The sequence below is a fragment of the Antennarius striatus genome, chromosome 21, assembly GCF_040054535.1.
Source record: "Antennarius striatus isolate MH-2024 chromosome 21, ASM4005453v1, whole genome shotgun sequence".
Lineage (NCBI taxonomy): Eukaryota > Metazoa > Chordata > Actinopteri > Lophiiformes > Antennariidae > Antennarius > Antennarius striatus.
Genome location: NC_090796.1, coordinates 15,423,165 through 15,442,120, shown reverse-complemented (window position 1 = coordinate 15,442,120; position 18,956 = coordinate 15,423,165). Strand labels below are relative to the sequence as shown.

Genomic DNA, 18,956 nt, shown 5'->3' with positions numbered 1-18,956 from the left:
GGCAGCTACAATCTATTTGAACAGGTCTCTATGCACCCATGGCCAAAATGGACACACAGATAAATTAATACCACTGACTGTTGTTGAATTTGCAGCATCTGGGATGTGACGTCATCACCAGGCGCCTTTATTTACTTCTGGTCCAGTTAGCCGCTGCGATGGAAGTAAACAGGGACGAAGCGGAGCGCTGCATTGATATTGCCACCGCAGCGTTGACCAACGACCAGCCGGAGAAGGCGCAGAGGTTCCTGGAGAAGGCGCAGAGACTTTTCCCGACGCTAAAGGCCAAAGGTGAGTTAAAATGACCGAGTGTCGGACACTGCTTTAAGCTGCGGAAGTACCCATCATCATCATCATCATCATCATCATCATCATCATCATCAACAGCTGCAGCATCACCTGCATCTGTAGCGGCAGTGGCCCGGCCTGTGATAGCATGTGAGCTAACTGTTTAGCTCATGATAGCATCTCCTGAATATCATGAAGGAAGAATACCGAAATATTAGTATGTGATTAGACAGTTAGACGACATTGTGTTAATGAGTATATGTGTGTAGCTGTTATTAAAGGTTTGTCCACAGGTCCATTCCTCAAACCAGGCTCAACAAACTCTGAGTTTTCTGTTCTAAACGGTTCCACAGGCGCAAAGTGCAAATGGCATCAGTTTAAAATCCATTATAACATATAATTAGGTTCAATAACGTTTAACTAGGGGCTCATAGGACGTGTATTCCGGGTCTAAACATCCTCCGCTGAAGCCAGGCTATCTGAATTAATTGTGCTTCGACATCTATCGGCTTACCGAGGAACGGACACCCCATGTCTGACAGCTGCTTCGGGCTCAGCAGGAGGGAGGACACAGGGATAGGTTCAGTTACAATGGTAACCGACCTCCGTTTAATTCATACTCTTTCTGAAATTGAAACGTCAGAGTTTTTCCTCATATCACGGTTAACAAACTCAGTGTTTTCATAAAACTTTCTGGAATACAGTTACACCCCAGAAGGAAAGGGATCTGGGCAGTGACGGTTACCGTCCTACAAATCTGATTGGACAAAAGAACTGCCCATCGTGTAAACCTAAAGCGTGATTGGCTAACTGCCCCGTGAGAGGCAGGACCTTCGTTTGAATCAAAGTACCGTACTTTTGGAAATGTGTATAGCGTGTATAGCTTACTTTTGGAGGTTTTTTGTTTTCAAGACTGAGAATAAAGTAGGTAAGCTTATATTATATTTGTCATATTTATTATATTTTGTCTGCCACTAAGAGGTGCCGTGATTGGTTGTTAAATACTGTATATCTTTATTCCTTAGGATAAAATTGTTAGTTAATCAGTGTTTAAGAATAGTCAGACACTGATCATATTAATTTAAGTAGATATAAGAAAATATAAATCAAAGTTGGGTATCATTCACTTTCTGGCTGATTGATACCTACAGGTACAGAGTATTTATTAATTAATTTGTATATTAAGTGCAAGTTTTAAAATCTTGTAGCTCTGCTGGAGCTAATAGCAAAGAATGGATTCACACCTGGGGGAGGTGGCGTCTCAGATGTCAATGGAGTCCCGAGGTTTCGACAGCAGAACACCAAGAGTGAGGAAACCAAACCCGAAGAAAAACCCTCGGACACGTCCAGACCCTATACTGCAGATCAGCTGGAAGCCGTGAGGAGGTGAGACAGTAATCATGTTATTCAGGTAATGGTCACAGTCTACCTGTCACTGAGACTCATGTGTTCTCTTCCCAGGATAAAACAATGTAAAAACTTCTATGAAATTCTCGGGGTCCAGGCCGATGCGTGTGAGGATGAACTCAAACGATCCTACAGAAAACTGGCTTTGAAATTTCATCCAGACAAGAATCGTGCTCCGGGTGCAACCGAGGCATTTAAAGGTGACCAACCATCAGTAAATATGGTTGCAAGAGGTGCTTTTGTGATGCTCAGACATAACCTTATAATTAACTTCCAACAGCTATTGGGAATGCATATGCTGTTCTGAGCAATGCTGGCAAAAGAAGGCAGTACGATCAATATGGAGATGAGAGGAGGCATCCTTCCAGGCAAAGCCCCGACAACGGAAACTTTGAGCCGGATATTTCACCTGAAGACCTCTTTAATATGTTCTTTGGGGGAGGCTACACATCAAGTTAGTGTCTTTGTCTTTGACTAATACTCAGTGTGGTGTGTTATTAAACATGTACTCCATTTTTCCAGCCAATGCTAACGTGTACGCTAACGGACGACGCAACCAGAGGCGAGAGCGACGGGAGCGACAGCGAGACGTAAGTCGTGAAAGTGTCTTTCAGAGAGGATAGAAATGAAATAAACATAATGGAAAGTTAACGGATCGTTGTCTCGTCTGGTGTATGTGACGCCGGTGTGTTCTCTCTGCAGGGAGGCCTCGCACTCTTCGTTCAGGTCATGCCCATCCTCATCCTGGTCATTGTGTCAGCTCTCAGTCAGATCATGGTCAACAGCCCCCCGTACAGCCTCAGCTTCAGACCGTGAGTGTCTTCCCTATCCCTGGCTAAATAGTGTTTAAGTAGATTTCATAACCTTTACGTCTTCCAAAGACATCTTGTTCGATATAAATAACGTTTACGCTGCCTTCATATTGCAAATAATCACAAACCTCTCTTGTATTTGCAAGGACTGCTGTTTCAAGTCACAATAACAGAGACAGACAGTCCCAGATCCGTCCTTCTCACGCTGCTTTTGGTCATGTGACATCTCTCTTTATCTCCACGCAGGTCAGCGGGTTACACACAGAAGAGGCTGACGGAGAACCTGAAGGTGCCGTATTATGTTGGGGAGCAGTTCTCCAAGGAATTCACGGGAGTGATTTTGAAGAACGTGGAGCGCTCTGTAGAGGATGATTATATTTCCAACCTTCGCAACAACTGCTGGAAGGAGAAACAACAAAGTAAACGTTGCTTCTTTGTGTATTTAATCCATGGAAATAGCTGCTTCTGCTTATAACAGGGGCGTGAGAGTCATAATGTTTCTCTTGCTTCCTGCAGAGGAAGGCTTGCTTTACAGAGCTCGCTACTTTGGAGACTCCGATCTGTACCAAAGAGCCCAAAGGGCTCGCACGCCGAGCTGCGCCAAGCTATCCGAGATCACAGCTTCATTACACGGCTGAGGCTGCTTTCACCATTAAAAGCAAGTTCTCCACACAAACGCAGTATCCTCATCTCTGAACACCTTTCATTTCATTTCCCAAACTAATTCTCTTTTTGTCCTCCTCTCAGGTTTCCAGAATCAACACTAAACATTATTGGCTGCAAAGAGACAAGCTTTAACAATCTGGAGACCGAAAAAGAGCAACTTTCACAAACCAACAGCAACCGACATCAAACTGACCACAAGAATGACACGAAACTTTTCTGTGGAATTTTAGTCAGTCGACTGAAATTATATATAAAGTTAGTTTAATGTTATGAAATGGAAAAGCCATTCAAAAGAACAGTTCACCCCAATAACGAGAATTCTATCGTAATCCCCTCTCCTCCATGCTGTTATTAAAGTCAAATGAAGTTTTTTAATCCACGGCAACACAATATTCTGCTTAACAAGTAAACTAAACTAAAACTACATGATAAAACATAAAATAACTTTTTAGGAATAAAAAGACTTTGTGGAGTCTCTAAGCTAACAGCATTAGCATGTACATGTACTGGACGGAGGTGTGTTCACACGCAGTCGTTTGTAGAAATGCAACTAAACTAGATCTGACGTTGCGTTTACTTCTGAGTTGCAAGTAAACACGCCGTTTGTGTGTTCAGTCAACCTGCAGTGCATCTACAACATTTTGCGTTCATGCACCGTTAGCACACTGGGTTGTGTGCTAACAGCTGTAGCTTAGTGGCTAGGAGAAAACATCCAACTTTCTGTTGAGTTGGCTTTGTTACGTTATTTTTAAACTTTGTGGGTGAACTGTTCCTTTACAAAAAAACCCAACTCATCCTCTTGATAAGAATTCAAAGGAATTCCAAACTCTCGCTTGAAGCTGACGGAGGTCTGGTGTGAAACCAGAACGCAGTGAGGTTAGATTTTTTTTCATGTAGCAGCTGATTAGACACCACAGCGAACGCGTCCTCTTCTTTTATGCAGTCAGATCAGCAGAGGAGATTTTTGCTGATTTGACTCCAGAATGCACATTCTGAAACTATGCAGGAATAATGTGAAACCTCAGATGGATGCACACCGTCTTGTCCCACACCTGAGATTCGTCTTGTTCTGCTGTGTGTGTGAGACATAGAGATAAATATAAGAACGTGACCCCTCACTTTCTGCCTCCTTAAACCATGTACAACATCTTCCCTTCATAATAAAAGCCAAGGAAATAAGATTTGCCCCCTAAAACGGGACTTCAATAGGCTCTAGCTTCAGAGCATAATGTATGTGACGTGGAAAAGCTTTTTGTCTCACTTAAGTTCATATTCTGCTATTTATTTTTTGTATTATTTATTGTAAATGCTTTATCATTCTCACTTTTTCCTCCTTCTTTTTACTCCTGGATGAAAATAAATGTGGGTACTTAAACCTGTTGGTGACTCATCGCTCTGAACAGAACACAGACAGCAGCTGAGTCAGCACATCGCCAGTAGGTGGAAACATGGCTTGGGACACGTTCACATTTTTTGGAGGACGTGCAGAACGGGCAGGAATGGAACCCTACGTGCTCAGCTGTTTTCAGCACATGCTGAACCTCTCAGTCCATCCTGCATGTCAGCTGTATTGAACACCTTCATCATTATCATCGTCATCATTCTGTGCATTTAGCAGAATCAAACCCCCGTATGAAACAGGTTTTGATTTTCCTACATCTCTTCATGAAACCTGGAAGCATGATTTCACATGGATCCAGGCTCCAACATTATCTTTCATGACTAACAAAAGAGGCAAGTAGCAAGGGATCATGGGAGTTGTAGGCTTCATTGTTAAAACATTCTCCATGGATGCCACTAGCTTAAACTACATGAAAATGCAGCAAAAACCCCTTTATGATGGTGGAGGGGTTGTTATGCTGGTTTTACAGACATCAGATTGAAGAGTTTATTGCAAGATTTTTTCATAATCTTACATTTAAGATAATAAGACAGCAGAAAAGAGAAATGGTTAAAAAAATAATTTATTAGCAGTCATTAAAATACGAAAAGAAAAAAAAAACAGTGCAATGATGAGAGTATTTGAATGTCAAATAAATAAAGACGAGAGCAGGACAGGTCCACACAGAAACAAGATGAGCTCTTAGCAGTGGTAGGCCTTCTCTTTTAAATTGAAGCGGTTCAGTTCACTTTACAATGAACAACCATGAATAGAAATGAACAATGGTCCACTATTAACGTATATAGCTAGCTGCCGTTGTGTGGTTTCAATAGAAACTGAGGTACGCACTTTAATGCTCACAAAATGCCTATTTATCAAATATATGGTGATGGTACATTATAACATGAATGTCTGACCATCGGCGATGGAGAAACGCCTGCTCCAAGTACCATAAAGTTTGTCTCCCTACAGTGGGAACATGTCAAAGTCCGTTCTTACACTTCAGAAGGGATAATATACAGTTTCTGTTGCCATAGCAATAAGGCCCGACAATAAAACGGTAAAACATTCGTTGGTCTCTAACACAGTTCAACACTCCTCGATCAGGAGCTCTTCAGAACAGTACAGCTTCTTCTTGATCACACGGAAACCAGTGCTTAGTTTGATGGCCTGCCTCACGACGGGGGTGGAGGAAGACTTGGGGCTGAAGAGTTCTTGGATTTTGGGCCACAACCCCCCAGATTCCAGCCTCAGCACCAGAGTCAGCTGGAAGGTCGGGACAAGGTAGGGGTCCACAGAGAGCTGCCCCATGCTCTCGCAGGAGGACCCCTGCTCCACGCAGAGGTCGATGAGGGCCCCTCTCAGACCGCAAGGCTCACTGGCCGCCAGGTGAAGCAGCTCCTGTCCGATGTGCTCCAGGAGCTTCTCCGGGATGAGGAGTTTGGCGCACCTCAGGGCGCAGTCCGACTCTTTGGCTTCTCTCAGGCTTCCTTCAATCAGGTCCACCACTTCCCTCAGGATGGTCTCCTCCATCGGATCATAAAACCGTTCTTCCGCTGAGACATCCGACCCTAAATGAGAGACGCCACTGGGTTACAAAAAAAAAAGAAGAAAAAAAAAAGGAAGGTGCACACAGGAAATTCAACCGTTAACACTGGTGGTGCTGGCTAACCTGAGTCTGAGAGGTCGCTCCTGCTCCCATTGTTGGACCCCGACTCCATGCTGTTGTTGGATGTCAGTCTTTGCACCAGTTTACCCCAAGACAGCCTCCTGGGGCTGCTGTCCACCGGGGAAGGGGGCAAGCTGCTGACATCGGTGGGTGCAGAAAGAGCTGGCATGGTTGTCCTCTTTGCAGTATTCAACAGCATCAACTGTTTATGAGGAAACAAATACAGCAAATTGACACTCAAGCTCGAAATAGAATGCATTAATAAGCAGATTTATTACACATAAGTATCGATGAATTAAGAATACAAGCCTGGTAAACAAGTTTGCATTGCGAAAACATTTGCTAAAAGCTTTTTAACTGTTTAAAATTTGAGGAAAAGCTAGCAAAAAGAGGGAATTTCATTTAATACTTACATCTTATTGGAAATAATGGCGCCGTTTGAGTCCGATGTCGATGTTAAAGATGTTTTATTTAACGGGTATTGTCTACAACAACAGCTTCTCTGCTCTATGTACCCCTCAGGAAACCACGTCCGTCTCGACAGCTGCCAAGCTCTGCGGATTTGTCCTGCAACAATGTATTTATAGAGGATTTGTAGGCGCCGCCCACCTCTCCGGGGCCAGCCAATCAAAAAGAGAGGCACGCCATCTGCGCTCTGTCCTGCCTGGTAACATGCCAGCAGAGAAGGAAGACAAACAAGAGGAGAACGTGGAGGAGGAGGAGGAGGAGGGTCCGGGTGATGAATAGCAGACCACAGCACTGTAGAAAAGAACAACGACTTGTCCAGACTTGTTATTTCTTTGTTTAATGTTCGCCATATGTTTAAATAAAAGCTTCATTTGTGGATTACTGGCAGCACCGGTGTCCAGCAGGTCCGTGCAGGCGAACCTCAGCAGGTCCAGTGTTGCATTGCACATTACGTCATCTGTTATGCTCAAGCATTACATCAGAATTTTTCATTTGCCACACGGAGCTGCAGCTCATCAACACCGTCATCTGCATAATGCACCGCTGTGCGAGGTTGAAAGCTGTTTATTTCATTAAAATTTGCAACATCTTTTATTCACACTCGGCTGGAAAACTGTTAAAACGTGCAACAGAGACACAGGACTGTCACAAAGCACTTTTTTTTTTTTTTTTTACACATTGTTCTTTTAATGCTGCTTTACCCTTCACTCCTACAGATCAGAGATGAATAATCATACTGTACTGCATTAAATGATTCTAACAGCTTTAGTCACTAGCTATGCAAATGAAGATTTTTCAGATAAACTCATGACACAGTTGGAAAGAAAATTTTGCTACTTTTTAAAATCTAAAACCATTTCATAAGTTCTATTTCCTCCAAAGTGAGAATTATTTCATAATGTTTTAATATCTCTAAGGTTTGGACTGTTGTTTGTGCAAAGCAAATACATTTCAAACCAAAAATCAATTGATTAATGGAGACAACAATCAGCCGAGAATCTATAATGACCCCTCCCCCGCTACAAACACACACACACACACCCACACACAACACACACACACACACACACACATACACACACACACACACACACACACACACACACACACACACACACACACACACACACACACACACACACACACAGGGGTAAAGAAAGTAGGATGAAATTGGGTAGAAATTATCTAAATTGTCTGAACTGTACAGAAACAAATTGATTTCGTAACAGCATAAAATTTATTGTGGTCATAAAGTCTGTTATTGTGCTCTAAAGCAATAAAAGGGCTGTTGTAACAGTTTTGTTTGTCCAGATGGAAAAACACAGGCAGGAGAACAGAAAACCAAGACTTGTGAGGTGTTTTCGTGTCTCAGAGCTGTACTGTACGGACGCTACACGCTCAGTGTTTGCTCAAAGAAATGTTTTTGGAGAGCATCCAGATATAATTTGTGCCGCTGCACGTGAGGGGGATGGACCACAGTATGGCAGGGAGGAACTGGGATATAAACACGTGTGGGGACAGCATGTTCTGAGGAGGATGTTGTGAATTCAGTTGTCATGAAGATGTTTTTTGTGAAAATTCTTGGAAAGTATGTGGTGTAACAAACCTCTAGCTGACTCCTCCAGGTGAGGGCGTGTCTTCTGATGACTGGACCTGGCTTTACATTCAGAACAGTACATTCTGTTTGCCTGCCCCCCACCAAGTTCTGTGTTTCCTGGTAGCTTTCCAACACAAAAGAAGTCTGCTCAGTGTGGCGGACGGGGGACAAACAAACAGCTACTGACCTGAGGCACGTCCAAGCAGGCCTCCATTTACAATCTGTCTTTGTGTTGTTGGAGCGACCAACACCCAAAGAAAGACACTGAGGTCTTAGCTTTTATTAGCTGCTGTGTCACCATTACCAGAATATTCTCTCCCTCCACCCAAGCAAAACAAGGTTAGGAATAATCTGTGTTTTTAAAGTCTCAGGTGTTGTTCATTTTGCCTCCTAACTCTGCATTTTTTTGTTTTTGTCTCTAAATGTCTGCATTGTTCTCTAATCTTATTTTAACTTTGCATTGTTTGAATCGTCCTAATAAATTAAGTTTGGCTCATTAACACGAAGGCTAAGAGCAAACTCAAACAAACAGCTCTCAAAAAAGGTAAAAGATTTTGAATTGTTTGGTCATTAGTTTAGAAAAAGAACATTTTTGATGGCAGGATTTTATTTTGAAAAAAATAGCAAGTCATTTAAAAAACAACAAACCATGCTCACACAATAGCAATAAAGTACATCTCACATTCAGTTAACTCTACACAACAATACATAATTTATAGAATAAAGCCACTCAGGACGGATAGTATTTATACAAAGAAATAAACTATGTGTTCCTATTTGGCTCATTTATTCAACACAGGCTTCAGAATCTGTTTATTTATGAAGGTGTAAAGCCCAATAGTTGTTCGATTGGTTTGTAGCGCCACTCGTCTGCTTCCAGCTCTTCCACCAAACTTGCTAGTTTCTCCATTCGAGACACTTGTTGATCTGGATGAAGATAAAATTGTTGCTTTAGGAGGGACCAGTTTCTTTCAACGAGCCATATTTTGCATGAATAGTTTCAGACTCACCGTGTTTAACTTGTTTAAGTGTGGAGGCCACTTGGTAGCTGAATACGGACTCACATAAAAATCTGTCAGAGCCATCTAAAAGATACAAGAAATTACAAAGGAAGTTAAATCCTAAAGAATATTTGGCCTCTAGCCTTGGTCTTAAATTCAAAAGTAGAGCCTTCATGCCAACCTAGAATGAAAATTGCATCTAGATTCAACGCAAATTTCAGTACTATATCTGTTTTTGACCTTGTTGTACAACACAGGGAACAAAGTAGAAGCACAACCCGACATGGCCTTTTATTTTAACACATAAAACCTATGTGGAAAGTCAAAAAAACAACCATAAAATGACAAAACCACTGTTAAATTTTAACAAAATTACACAGCCAATGTATTACGAGCAGTTTCAGAGCTGACAACAACGTTAGAAGTTCAGGGACTGGTAACCCACTCCTAGAACTTATAATCGTAGGTTTATCATAACGATTTAAGATTAAAGATCTTTATTTGTCATTATACAGATGGTACAACAAAATTACAAGGTCAGATGGAGAGTTGGTCACAGTTCATCATTGAGAAACACAAATATGATCTTCCATTATTGCACAAAACAGATCTATTATTCGACTGGAGATTTTACCTTTCACAAGGTCATCAAAGTCATCAAAATTGATTTTAAGTTTGTATTATCTCAGCCACAATTGTGCAAAATGGTCTCTGCACTGGCCTTTTATCCAGATTATGTGATGAAATATTACTATATTGATATTTATGATACTCCTGTAAAAAAAAATGTACAGGAGGACGTACATGACGTAATGACTACATGATAGCCTGTGTGTGTGTGTGTGTGTGTGTGTGTGTGTGTGTGTGTGTGTGTGTGTGTGTGTGTGTGTGTGTGTGTGTGTGTGTGTGTGTGTGTGTGTGTGTGTGTGTGTGTGTGTGTGTGTGTGTGTGTGTGTGTGTGTGTGTGTGTGTGTGTGTGTGTGTGTGTGTGTGTGTGTGTGTGTGAGCTCACCTTCCATCATTTCTCCTGCGCCTTTGGGGTACGTGTACAGGACTTTCCTGGGTGGGATGAGTTCCGAGGCGCTGAACCCAGAGCCGGTCACCGAGCTGCCGCTGACGCCTCCCGCAGAGGAGGACGACGAAGACGCAGCCATTCCCTTCTAAACTTCAAAAACACACAAGAAAATCACATCAAATGTCACAGTTATAAACTCTGACACACACAAGTGAACAAAACTAGTTTTATGAACGCAAAGGCAGCGAATGTTCGCTCTGCAGTCTAACAAACCCAAGATTAGATGTTTGAGTTTGACACATTCGACACAGAGTTAGCCTCTATGCTACTACAAGTTAATGGTGATTGCTAGGAAGCTAACTATCGAGCTAACACCAATGTAAGCAACAGCTTCATGTTAATGTTACCAAACAAAACGCGTTACAAATACAGATTAATGTAACAATTTAACTTACAGTCGACGCCAAAATAAATCGTTAAATATTCTAAATCTGCGCAGTTGTCTCTTGTTTGTTTAGCTGTCTTATTGCAACTTTACGACGAGCGCTCAACTTTACGTTCGGAGTGACGACATTAGTCGTAAAGCAGGAAACCCGGAAATAGAAGCCAAATTGATAACCAGCTCTTTTTGACGTCTGTTTATGTTTTTTGGTTCGCTTAGTTTATCTCATTATGGATGTTTTACGTCCACCTCTTATTAATATAAAGGGAAGAATATACAGAAGAAATATAGTTAAGGAAGAACATTATGAAGAAATAGAAGAAGAAGATTTGACGTACACGGGGCCACCTGGTAGCTTTTGTCATTATAACTAGCATGAAAATATATGATCCCACACAGTCTTACAGACTGTACCTTGAGTTCATTAAACTAAAAGGTGACGGTGAGTTTATTTACTTGTGGTTTCCCATGTTTTAAAAGGTGACGAACTTGAAGATGAAGCTTGCGATGCCCATGTCATTGAACAAACTAATAAAGGATTCCGCTGTGCCATAGATGTGCCGAGTGCTCTTTACAAGTGAGTTAACAATAAATTGTATTTTTGCTCGTTGTATCTTCTCTACCGTTAGAATTTATCCAATTATCTTAAATATAAGTTAATAAGTTATAAGACAATTCATAAAATTAAATAGGAAACGTGTGTTTCATGTGATGCAATCTTAACATATTTTTAGATAAACACAGTAGTTCATTTTTTTAAATTCCTAGAGTGTTGAAAGCATAATGTGTTTGTTTACTTGCATACCCTACAGATATATCATTGGGAAAAAAGGCGAGACACGCAAACGTCTGGAATTTGACACAAAGACGTCAATCAGCATCCCAAAACAAGGAGTAGAAGGACAGATTGGTGAGAATTAGGAGCACCACGGAGGTTTGACAGCATTCTAAGGCACAAAATATAGTTTCTAAATTGCCTTCCTTTGCCCAACAGTTATCACAGGTCCCCATAGAGCATCAGTCTCATCTGCAGTCACACGAATTGAAGTCCTTACTGAGGGTTTCCGGAAAAAGCAACCTTTCTCTCATTTCCTGTCATTCCCTCTGAATGATCCCGAAATCCAAGAAGGATTCCTGAGATTTAAAGAGGAGGTGTTGAAGCAGTGTTCACAGGTATTGTAGAAGGAAAAGTATGGATGACGACGATGCAGCTTACAGCTTTCCTTGAATTTGTTGATATATTATTTTTATCCGTGTAGGATCATGGCGTGGAGGAAAGCATCTTTCAGAACCCTGCAAAGCTTCACCTGACAATTGGTACCCTGGTTCTGTTGAATGACGTGGAGGTGAAGAAAGCAAGTGAACATCTGAGAGAGTGTGAAAACATCATCAGGTAGACAAGCAATGTTATTGTATGATGGATTTTACTGTGTTAATAAAAAACATAATGTGTGGAAACACAGTACATGCATGATTTAAAGTAGAACAATTTTGCTCGCGTAACTAGTTGTTTTTAAAAATAAAATGGGTGGAACTAATGTCAGCATGTTGTCTGCATTAAATGGAGTGAATGTAGAGATTTATGTCCTGGCCTGAATTATCATCCCGGTCCACCTTGTCTGAACCAGCATGAAGAACAACATCCAATTAAAAACTGGTGTACCATAAATCATACAGCCGACCTGCTGGGTGAGTTGTGTTTGCTGTCTGCCATCAGGGACCTCACAGAGGGAAAGCCTCTGCCGTTGAAGGTGACAGGCATAGAGTACATGAATGATGATCCGGCCATGGTGGACGTGTTGTATGCCAAAGTCAACGTGAAAGACAACTCTGACAGGTGAGTGGATGGAAGTTGACACCTCACAAATCTCTTCTGCTGAAATCCCAATTTTCCGGGAATGTTATTAAAAGTCGGTGCTCTTTAACAGTTCAGGTCACCCAGGAGTTTTATTTCAGTCTTGATCGACTCATCTTGAAATTTCTTTGTTTCTCAAAAAATCTGCATTCTCCTTAAGTGATTATTTTGCATGGCTTGTGTGTTATAATCGAAAGAAATGATTTGAAAAGATGTGATTCAAGACTCCTCATTTAGTAATTAATTTAGTAATTAATATTTCTTACTTGGGCTGTGTGGTAATGCTACGAGGTCATAGGCGACAGTCTAGTGAACATTTTATCGTATAAAAAATGTATGTTTAAATCACTGAGGTGCCAGGGCTCCTAGAGGTTTAGATCATTCCACATGAGCTATACGGAGTGTGTCTTATATTTATAGAGTGCTGTCACACTGTAATGGACTGACACACCTCACCTGACTTCACACAAGGATAAGATTTGAATAGATTTTGACCCTATTTTCACTTTCGGATGACTCGTCACTTTAAGGTTGCAGGTGATCGCCGACCGGCTGGTGGAACACTTTGTGTCGGCTGGCCTGATGGTCAGAGAGTGGGACCGGGTGAAGCTGCACGGCACTGTGATGAACACTCTGTTCAGAAGAGACTCCACAGGTACGGACATTAAGCTTCACCGGCTGAACACCACAGTGCCCGCTGGCTCCCGCCCACATCCTGTTTTGTCCGTGTCCCCTCATTACACTCCGGCTCCGGCCTGATCCTCGACAACACAACAACACATTCCTGACTGACGGCACGGAGCGGATCGTTCTCCGTTTGACCACTGCTCTGTTTACATGCAGCAGGCAGCGCGTTTTCCAAGTACTCTGACAATGGTCGCATTCATTTTGGCTGTGGATGAAGTCCAGCCCCAACAACAGAGCACAAGCGAGGGGCGAGTCTCTGACTGGGGGGGCTGCCAGCACAGAGAGGAGCAACATTAAAATTCAATGATTTCCTTTCTGCTGCTCACAAACTAAATGACCTTGATAGTCATCTCACTGTCGCACCCAGCAAACACGATTATTTCATCAGGAGATAGGCGATCTGTGTTCGGTGTTTCATTCCATTTGTTTCTCTGGTGTTTTTCCAGTCGAAGACACCGGCGGCCCAAGAAGACAAACCCCAAATGAAAGAGAGGCTTTTGATGCCAGAAACATATTAAAGGTTAGATTCAGTCCTTCCTCTCCCATTCTGCTGATGAAGACTTCAGTAGGATTCTTTAGATCTTGCCTAACTATTATTTAAAATACACAATAAAACAAATGAAGACTGTTTATTCGTGGAAGAGAAATAAATCTTCATTTCTCTATTTTGGCTGCTCTGCTTCAGAAAACTGTTGCAACCCCGTCTGCATATTCATGATACTGTGGCTGGCGTTTGGAATCCCATTTGGATATTAGAGCTTTGCACTTTAATGGGTATTAAATTAGAGAGATTTTGGTCTTCTGGGAGGAACACTTTGATATCACTCTTGCATGGACCGAGGATAATCAGGCTAATTTAAGGGTTTGACTCACTGTTCTGAAAATTGCAAAAGGTGCAGTGATTCCATGCTGGTACTAAGTGATAATGTTCCCAGAACAGCTGCGATAATAATACTAATAAGATGTTAACCCACCTGATCTGATTGGAAGGCAGGGGAAGCCAAAAATCAATGTTTCCGCACAATTTATTAATATGTTCTTGTTTTCCAAAGAAGTTGTTATTTCTGGAGACACAGCAACCGTTCCAACACCTTGCATCAAATTCCTTCCAGTTTAAACATTTCTGTTTGTTTCCAGTATCTAAGCTGAAAGCGACCTCCGGGGATTCAATGCAAATTCACAAAGCTCTAAAATCAAAGTGTGTTTACTTAAACATTTAAGGGAAAAATAGATTTTTTTTACCCACTTGTCACAACCAGATTAGTATTTCCTTGGTGACTGACACCTGAAATGTGAAATCGACTTCATGCTTCACATGAAAACTTGCTTCTCACCCGCTCAGCTGCGCGTTACCATGCCAACGCCACGTTCATGAGCGACAGCCTGTCAGCTTTCCTTCACAACTTTTTAAATATGTCGCTGGCTGTTTCTATTTAAAAGGTTTAGTGTTGTGGGGTTCTTCCTTCCATTATTCCACAATTTATTTTAGCTTTTTCTTTTCATTTCAGAGATTCGGGGCTCATCGTTTCGGGACGTTCCAGCTGAACACCATCCTGCTGTCCACGAGATATTCCTCAGATTGCACCGGTTATTACGCCTCTGCTGGGAGCATCACATTCTCATGACCATCATTTGTGCAGAGTGGTTTCTGAGGTGGGAAATTAACAAGAGAGGAAATAATATAGTTTTTCTGCTCAGCAGATCAGAAAGGTGTCTTAAAGATGCTGTCCAGCAGGGGGCAGCACACGTTTGAATTCTGTCGAGCATAAGCTAAACCACAGTTTGAAAGGCAGCATTCTGCCTTGTAATTACTTTTGCTGATGCACATTTTCTTTTGTTTTGCGCTACACATTTTACCTTAAATATAAATCCTGTCATCTCCTCGTCACCTAGAGGTTGATGGAAAGTCAGGCGACTTCAGGCGTCCACAAAACATTCCTGTAGCTTCAGAGAAAAACATGAAAAACCTTTTCCTATAAGACCACAGCAGATTGTGACTTAAAAATGGAGACCGCGTCTTTGTACGCACAATAAACCATCAGACAATAATTAGCAGCAGATCCAGCAGAGACACTTGTTGCTGCAGGAGAGGTTTTAACGATTAATAAGCCTAAATATATTTGGTTCATTCCTGGTCAAACAAACAAACAAACATAACCTTTTGTCAGAGGGAAACTAGGGAGCCATCAGAGCTGCTGAGGCATTCTGGTTGAGTTTGGCCCTAATGTGCTCTCGCCGCCTCGCAACTGGAAGTCAAAAACAAGCCTAATCCCTCCGCTCTCGTCGCGCCGCCTCATGAATGTGTTAATGCACGGCTGACATGATTTATCACAGCGGGCTTTTTTATCAGCGCCGCCGCCGCACCAACCACCCCCTCCACCCTCGTGGAGTGCGCCGGTGAATACAGACATCAGCTCCTCGCTTCGCCGTCAGACTTTCATTATTGTTGCAGCCCCCACCCCACCCACCCTCTCCCCTCCTCTCTCAGCTGCTCCGTTTTGCATTCAGGAGGGTGATCACAGACGGGCCAAAAGTTACGCTGATCAAAACTGAGGGTGCTTTTTGTTTGTCAGCTCTGCCAACCTGTGCTGTCCACCCTCCCATTTCAGCCCCACCCCCCCCACGCTTTCTGCTTTGGCCCCACGTCAACAGACGCCATTAGATGAGGACATGCAAATTTCCTGGCCAGCCGAGCCGTCTGAGCGACGATTCCGGGTCTGTCTGGAAATAAAATCCGTCTTAACAGCCTAATCAGACGTCTCCTGAGGGGCCGGCCTGTCATCGGGTCAGGAGAACACATCCAGCATCCAGGTACCAGATCCAGAGAGGATGCTGGGAAGTGTCGATACTGTTACTCATGAGCGCACAGAGAAAGAGAGAGAGACGGATGATTTGCAAGTTAATGAAATTCAATGAGAATGTGCATCCCTTGTTTCTGTTGGCAGGGACATGATTAAGGACGTGTTGGGCAGATGTCCTCTGTGATGACGCTGCCGAAAACACAACAAGGGACATATGCCGTCCACACGGAACACGCACGATTTAATCCACACACGGACTCCATCCGTTACTCGTTCATGTGAGACGAAAGGAGGAAAAAAAACTGTAGCTGAAGAAGAGGTGGGGAAAAAAATGAAGGGGTAAAGAGTTGAATCGATATTTTTATCATAAACATTACACTAGAAAAGACGAGACCCTCCTGGGCTTCCGTAGAAGTCAAAGCAGTCTTTCGGTTCCACCTCTATCTGAGGGTTCTGATGATTTGGAGGGACGTGAAGTGAAATCCTGCTGCTCCGCACGTCTGTGTGGGCGGGCTGCGTTTTTTTTTTCTCCTTTACCTCTCTGACACATCACTCACCCTAATTAGTCGGCTTTCCGCTTCCTGCTGAGGGAACTTCCAACATGGCCCTTGAGATTTGTCCCCCCCCCCTCTTACCCCACTACCACCACCACCACCTCTCAACAAGCCGGATAAATGAGACCTCAGCGTCCTGCCGGCGTTACGGTTCCCTCTGCGGGTCGGCGTCCTTGTTCCTGAACTGGGTTTTAATTTAGGCGTCGCTCAGGCCGAACATTTCAAACAAACACCCCCCCACCCCCCAGTCCTGATAATTAAATGTTCCTTTTGTCCTTACATGGTAAAAAGAATCTGTTTATTTTCAAGACACATGACCAGAATTGTGTTGGCTGACCCCTGACACCCCCTGAACCTCTCAGGAACAATAAATCATCTCATGTTTGCTAACTGAGCTGTTGTTATCTCATTAGACTTCAACCCAATATGCATATTTAATTCAGGCTTTTGCAAGGGGGGGTGGGGGGGTTGTTGGAAACACTCGATCAACGTCGAGGGGATTCAGCATATTTTTGGGGGGGTTTTAATATGCAAAAATTAGCTATGCGATTTTTCATGCAGTAATTGATATTAAGATTTCATTCCGGGAGGGGGGGGTCGGTGTTAACATCTGGAAAAAAATAAATAAATAAAAAAAGAGCAACGCTTGGGAGACGTGACCTTTTTAACGTAGTGGATAGATTTGATTCGCCGCCTCGGAATAAACGAATAATAGACACGAAATCGATTAAACGGCCAATTACTTTTAAAGGTCAGCGTGAGTTTTACCTGCGTGTGCGCCTGAGAGCACAAATGTTGATCAGGCCCATTCATCAGAGCGGCGTGCAGAATATGTTCACTCGACGCCGGCCTGACAGCTCGCGTCCCGGGATTGTTTTATGAAGGTCCTTTGATTGATTAAACACGTCCGGCTGATCTATGAATGATCCTGCTGGACAAATCTTCCTCACCGGATGTTGTTAGCGGTAAGAAAAACGGCGCCGCTCCTTCCTGTTGACGGGTATCGTAACGCGTGATGCGCCTCTTCAGTCGACTTGTCGCCGACGTTTGATATTCACGCTAATCACCGCGGCGCTAATGAGGACGGGCGGCGCAGATCGGATCACACGATGCATCCAACCGGGCAGGTGATCCCTCCATCAGTCAGAGAGGCTGGATTCCGCTCATGCGCGTTCACGCCGCCGTCTGAGGAGGAAGTGATTGAGAAGCCGCCGCCTCCACCGCCGCCTGACTCATCTCTGCTGGCTTTGCTCTTTTAATATCTGTGTGACCCAGTTGGAGTCCGGAGGGTTGGACGTATCGCAGCTCTCCCCAGCTGAGGTGACATTAAAGGCGTCGCCAGGCGGGCGGCTCTGAACTCCTCACGCTCCTGCTATCCAGGAAATGACTTGTTCTTTAATGAAGTGAAGTAAAAGTCTCACAAATAACTACTGGAGGAGAATCTGTGAAGATCACCTGCTTTAATGTCAACGCTTTAACGCCTTCCTTAACCTTTTTTTGTCTTTATGAAGGTGAAATGCTTTTAATTATCTGCTAATCCAAGATTCGATCAACAATAATCACAATCGATCCATCCTTTCAAATCAAATATCTTTTGCTCTGACAAAAAGGACAATTCCAGACATCATCTTGGACTTCTTCACCATTTCTTTTTTAATAAATCCAGCTAAACAATATCTAATAAATAATAAATATTTTACATGGAATCATTTCTTGGTGCAGTCCTGAAGTGATCTATAGTTATTGATCGCTGATTATCTGTTGCAGGTCATCTTCTGACACAGCCGCATTCAAAGACATTCAAAGTGCCGTCGCTGAATCATCAGCTGAGATCAGTTGGAAAATGAGTGTGAGTGTCTATATGTGTGTGTGTGTCCTCCACTGTGGGAGGAGGTGCAATGTTTTAGTATTCCGTTAAAGTCCCAAAGGAATAAATAAACGTGTAAATCATCCGCCCGTGGCCCGGCGGCGTTAATTGTTGTTCCTGATTGTGGCGTTCGTGCAGCCGTGACGAGCGCAGGAGCCGGTTGGGGCCTTGTGAGCTGCTTGTAAGACAGAAACGGGACACGCTGACAAATATTTACGGACTGACGAGCCTTTAGATTGAGACGCTTTGTCTGGCGTTATTCAAATAAAGCTCTCCTCCCTCCCTCCTGTTGTGTAAACCGACGCTCCGACAGGATAGATAAGTATATCAGCATCTGACGGGAGAGGAACTGATGGCATCAGTTAATCTCTCTGCAATTAGAGGCGCTCTTCCACAGCCTGGCTCCGGGATGGAGAACCCGTCGGAAGCTGCCTCCGTGTTCGGAA

At 43.1% G+C, this 18,956-nt stretch overlaps 4 protein-coding genes across 7 annotated transcripts in view; 2 read left to right on the top strand and 2 right to left on the bottom strand.

Moving 5' to 3' along the window:
• Nucleotides 1-11: 11 nt before the first annotated feature.
• dnajb12b (DnaJ heat shock protein family (Hsp40) member B12b) lies at nucleotides 12-4,120 on the top strand. The gene is made up of 9 exons (XM_068304695.1): nucleotides 12-291; nucleotides 1,497-1,674; nucleotides 1,750-1,895; nucleotides 1,976-2,149; nucleotides 2,218-2,285; nucleotides 2,398-2,507; nucleotides 2,754-2,926; nucleotides 3,024-3,165; nucleotides 3,255-4,120. Exons 1-8 carry the CDS (start codon nucleotides 159-161, stop codon nucleotides 3,143-3,145), a joined length of 1,104 nt encoding a protein of 367 aa, XP_068160796.1. The 5' UTR covers nucleotides 12-158; the 3' UTR covers nucleotides 3,146-3,165; nucleotides 3,255-4,120.
• A 1,001-nt stretch (nucleotides 4,121-5,121) lies between these two features.
• ddit4 (DNA-damage-inducible transcript 4) lies at nucleotides 5,122-6,790 on the bottom strand. The gene is made up of 3 exons (XM_068305574.1): nucleotides 6,637-6,790; nucleotides 6,227-6,425; nucleotides 5,122-6,125 (listed from the first exon to the last, which is right to left on the bottom strand). The coding sequence occupies exons 2-3, from the start codon at nucleotides 6,420-6,422 to the stop codon at nucleotides 5,644-5,646; spliced, it is 678 nt and encodes a 225-aa protein (XP_068161675.1). The 5' UTR covers nucleotides 6,423-6,425; nucleotides 6,637-6,790; the 3' UTR covers nucleotides 5,122-5,643.
• A 2,094-nt stretch (nucleotides 6,791-8,884) lies between these two features.
• Nucleotides 8,885-10,908, bottom strand: anapc16 (anaphase promoting complex subunit 16). 2 transcript variants are annotated; one of them, XM_068304907.1, is made up of 4 exons: nucleotides 10,760-10,908; nucleotides 10,302-10,454; nucleotides 9,299-9,373; nucleotides 8,885-9,215 (listed from the first exon to the last, which is right to left on the bottom strand). In XM_068304907.1, exons 2-4 carry the CDS (start codon nucleotides 10,441-10,443, stop codon nucleotides 9,106-9,108), a joined length of 327 nt encoding a protein of 108 aa, XP_068161008.1. In that variant the 5' UTR covers nucleotides 10,444-10,454; nucleotides 10,760-10,908; the 3' UTR covers nucleotides 8,885-9,105. The 2 variants fall into 2 exon arrangements, with proteins under 2 accessions (XP_068161008.1, XP_068161009.1); XM_068304908.1 differs by having other exon boundaries at nucleotides 10,302-10,449; nucleotides 10,760-10,895.
• A 2,826-nt stretch (nucleotides 10,909-13,734) lies between these two features.
• The window catches only part of LOC137588105 (testican-2-like), a 35,976-nt gene continuing 30,754 nt past the window's right edge, over nucleotides 13,735-18,956 (top strand). The window contains exons 1-3 of one of the 3 annotated variants that reach the window (XM_068304904.1): nucleotides 13,735-13,808; nucleotides 14,797-14,941; nucleotides 18,411-18,492. In XM_068304904.1, the coding sequence (XP_068161005.1) occupies nucleotides 14,910-14,941; nucleotides 18,411-18,492 (114 nt within the window). In that variant the 5' untranslated portion in view covers nucleotides 13,735-13,808; nucleotides 14,797-14,909. Of the gene's footprint in view, nucleotides 13,809-14,796; nucleotides 14,942-15,897; nucleotides 16,409-18,410; nucleotides 18,493-18,956 lie in introns of those variants that run through there. The other 2 variants (XM_068304906.1, XM_068304905.1) reach the window with 2 other exon arrangements.

What these genes read in the sequence shown, in the direction of transcription:
- ddit4 (XM_068305574.1), bottom strand. Translation starts at nt 6,422, where the DNA reads ATGCTGTTGAATACTGCAAAGAGGACAACCATGCCAGCTCTTTCTGCA. An exon ending in GAGCGACCTCTCAGACTCAG is followed by an intron (nt 6,126 to 6,226) that starts GTTAGCCAGCAC and finishes TCTCTCATTTAG; the next exon opens with GGTCGGATGTCTCAGCGGAA.
- anapc16 (XM_068304907.1), bottom strand. Translation starts at nt 10,443, where the DNA reads ATGGCTGCGTCTTCGTCGTCCTCCTCTGCGGGAGGCGTCAGCGGCAGC. An exon ending in CGCAGGAGAAATGATGGAAG is followed by an intron (nt 9,374 to 10,301) that starts GTGAGCTCACAC and finishes TGTATCTTTTAG; the next exon opens with ATGGCTCTGACAGATTTTTA. An exon ending in ACTTAAACAAGTTAAACACG is followed by an intron (nt 9,216 to 9,298) that starts GTGAGTCTGAAA and finishes ATCTTCATCCAG; the next exon opens with ATCAACAAGTGTCTCGAATG.
- dnajb12b (XM_068304695.1), top strand. Translation starts at nt 159, where the DNA reads ATGGAAGTAAACAGGGACGAAGCGGAGCGCTGCATTGATATTGCCACC. An exon ending in CCCGACGCTAAAGGCCAAAG is followed by an intron (nt 292 to 1,496) that starts GTGAGTTAAAAT and finishes AAAATCTTGTAG; the next exon opens with CTCTGCTGGAGCTAATAGCA. An exon ending in CAGCTGGAAGCCGTGAGGAG is followed by an intron (nt 1,675 to 1,749) that starts GTGAGACAGTAA and finishes TTCTCTTCCCAG; the next exon opens with GATAAAACAATGTAAAAACT.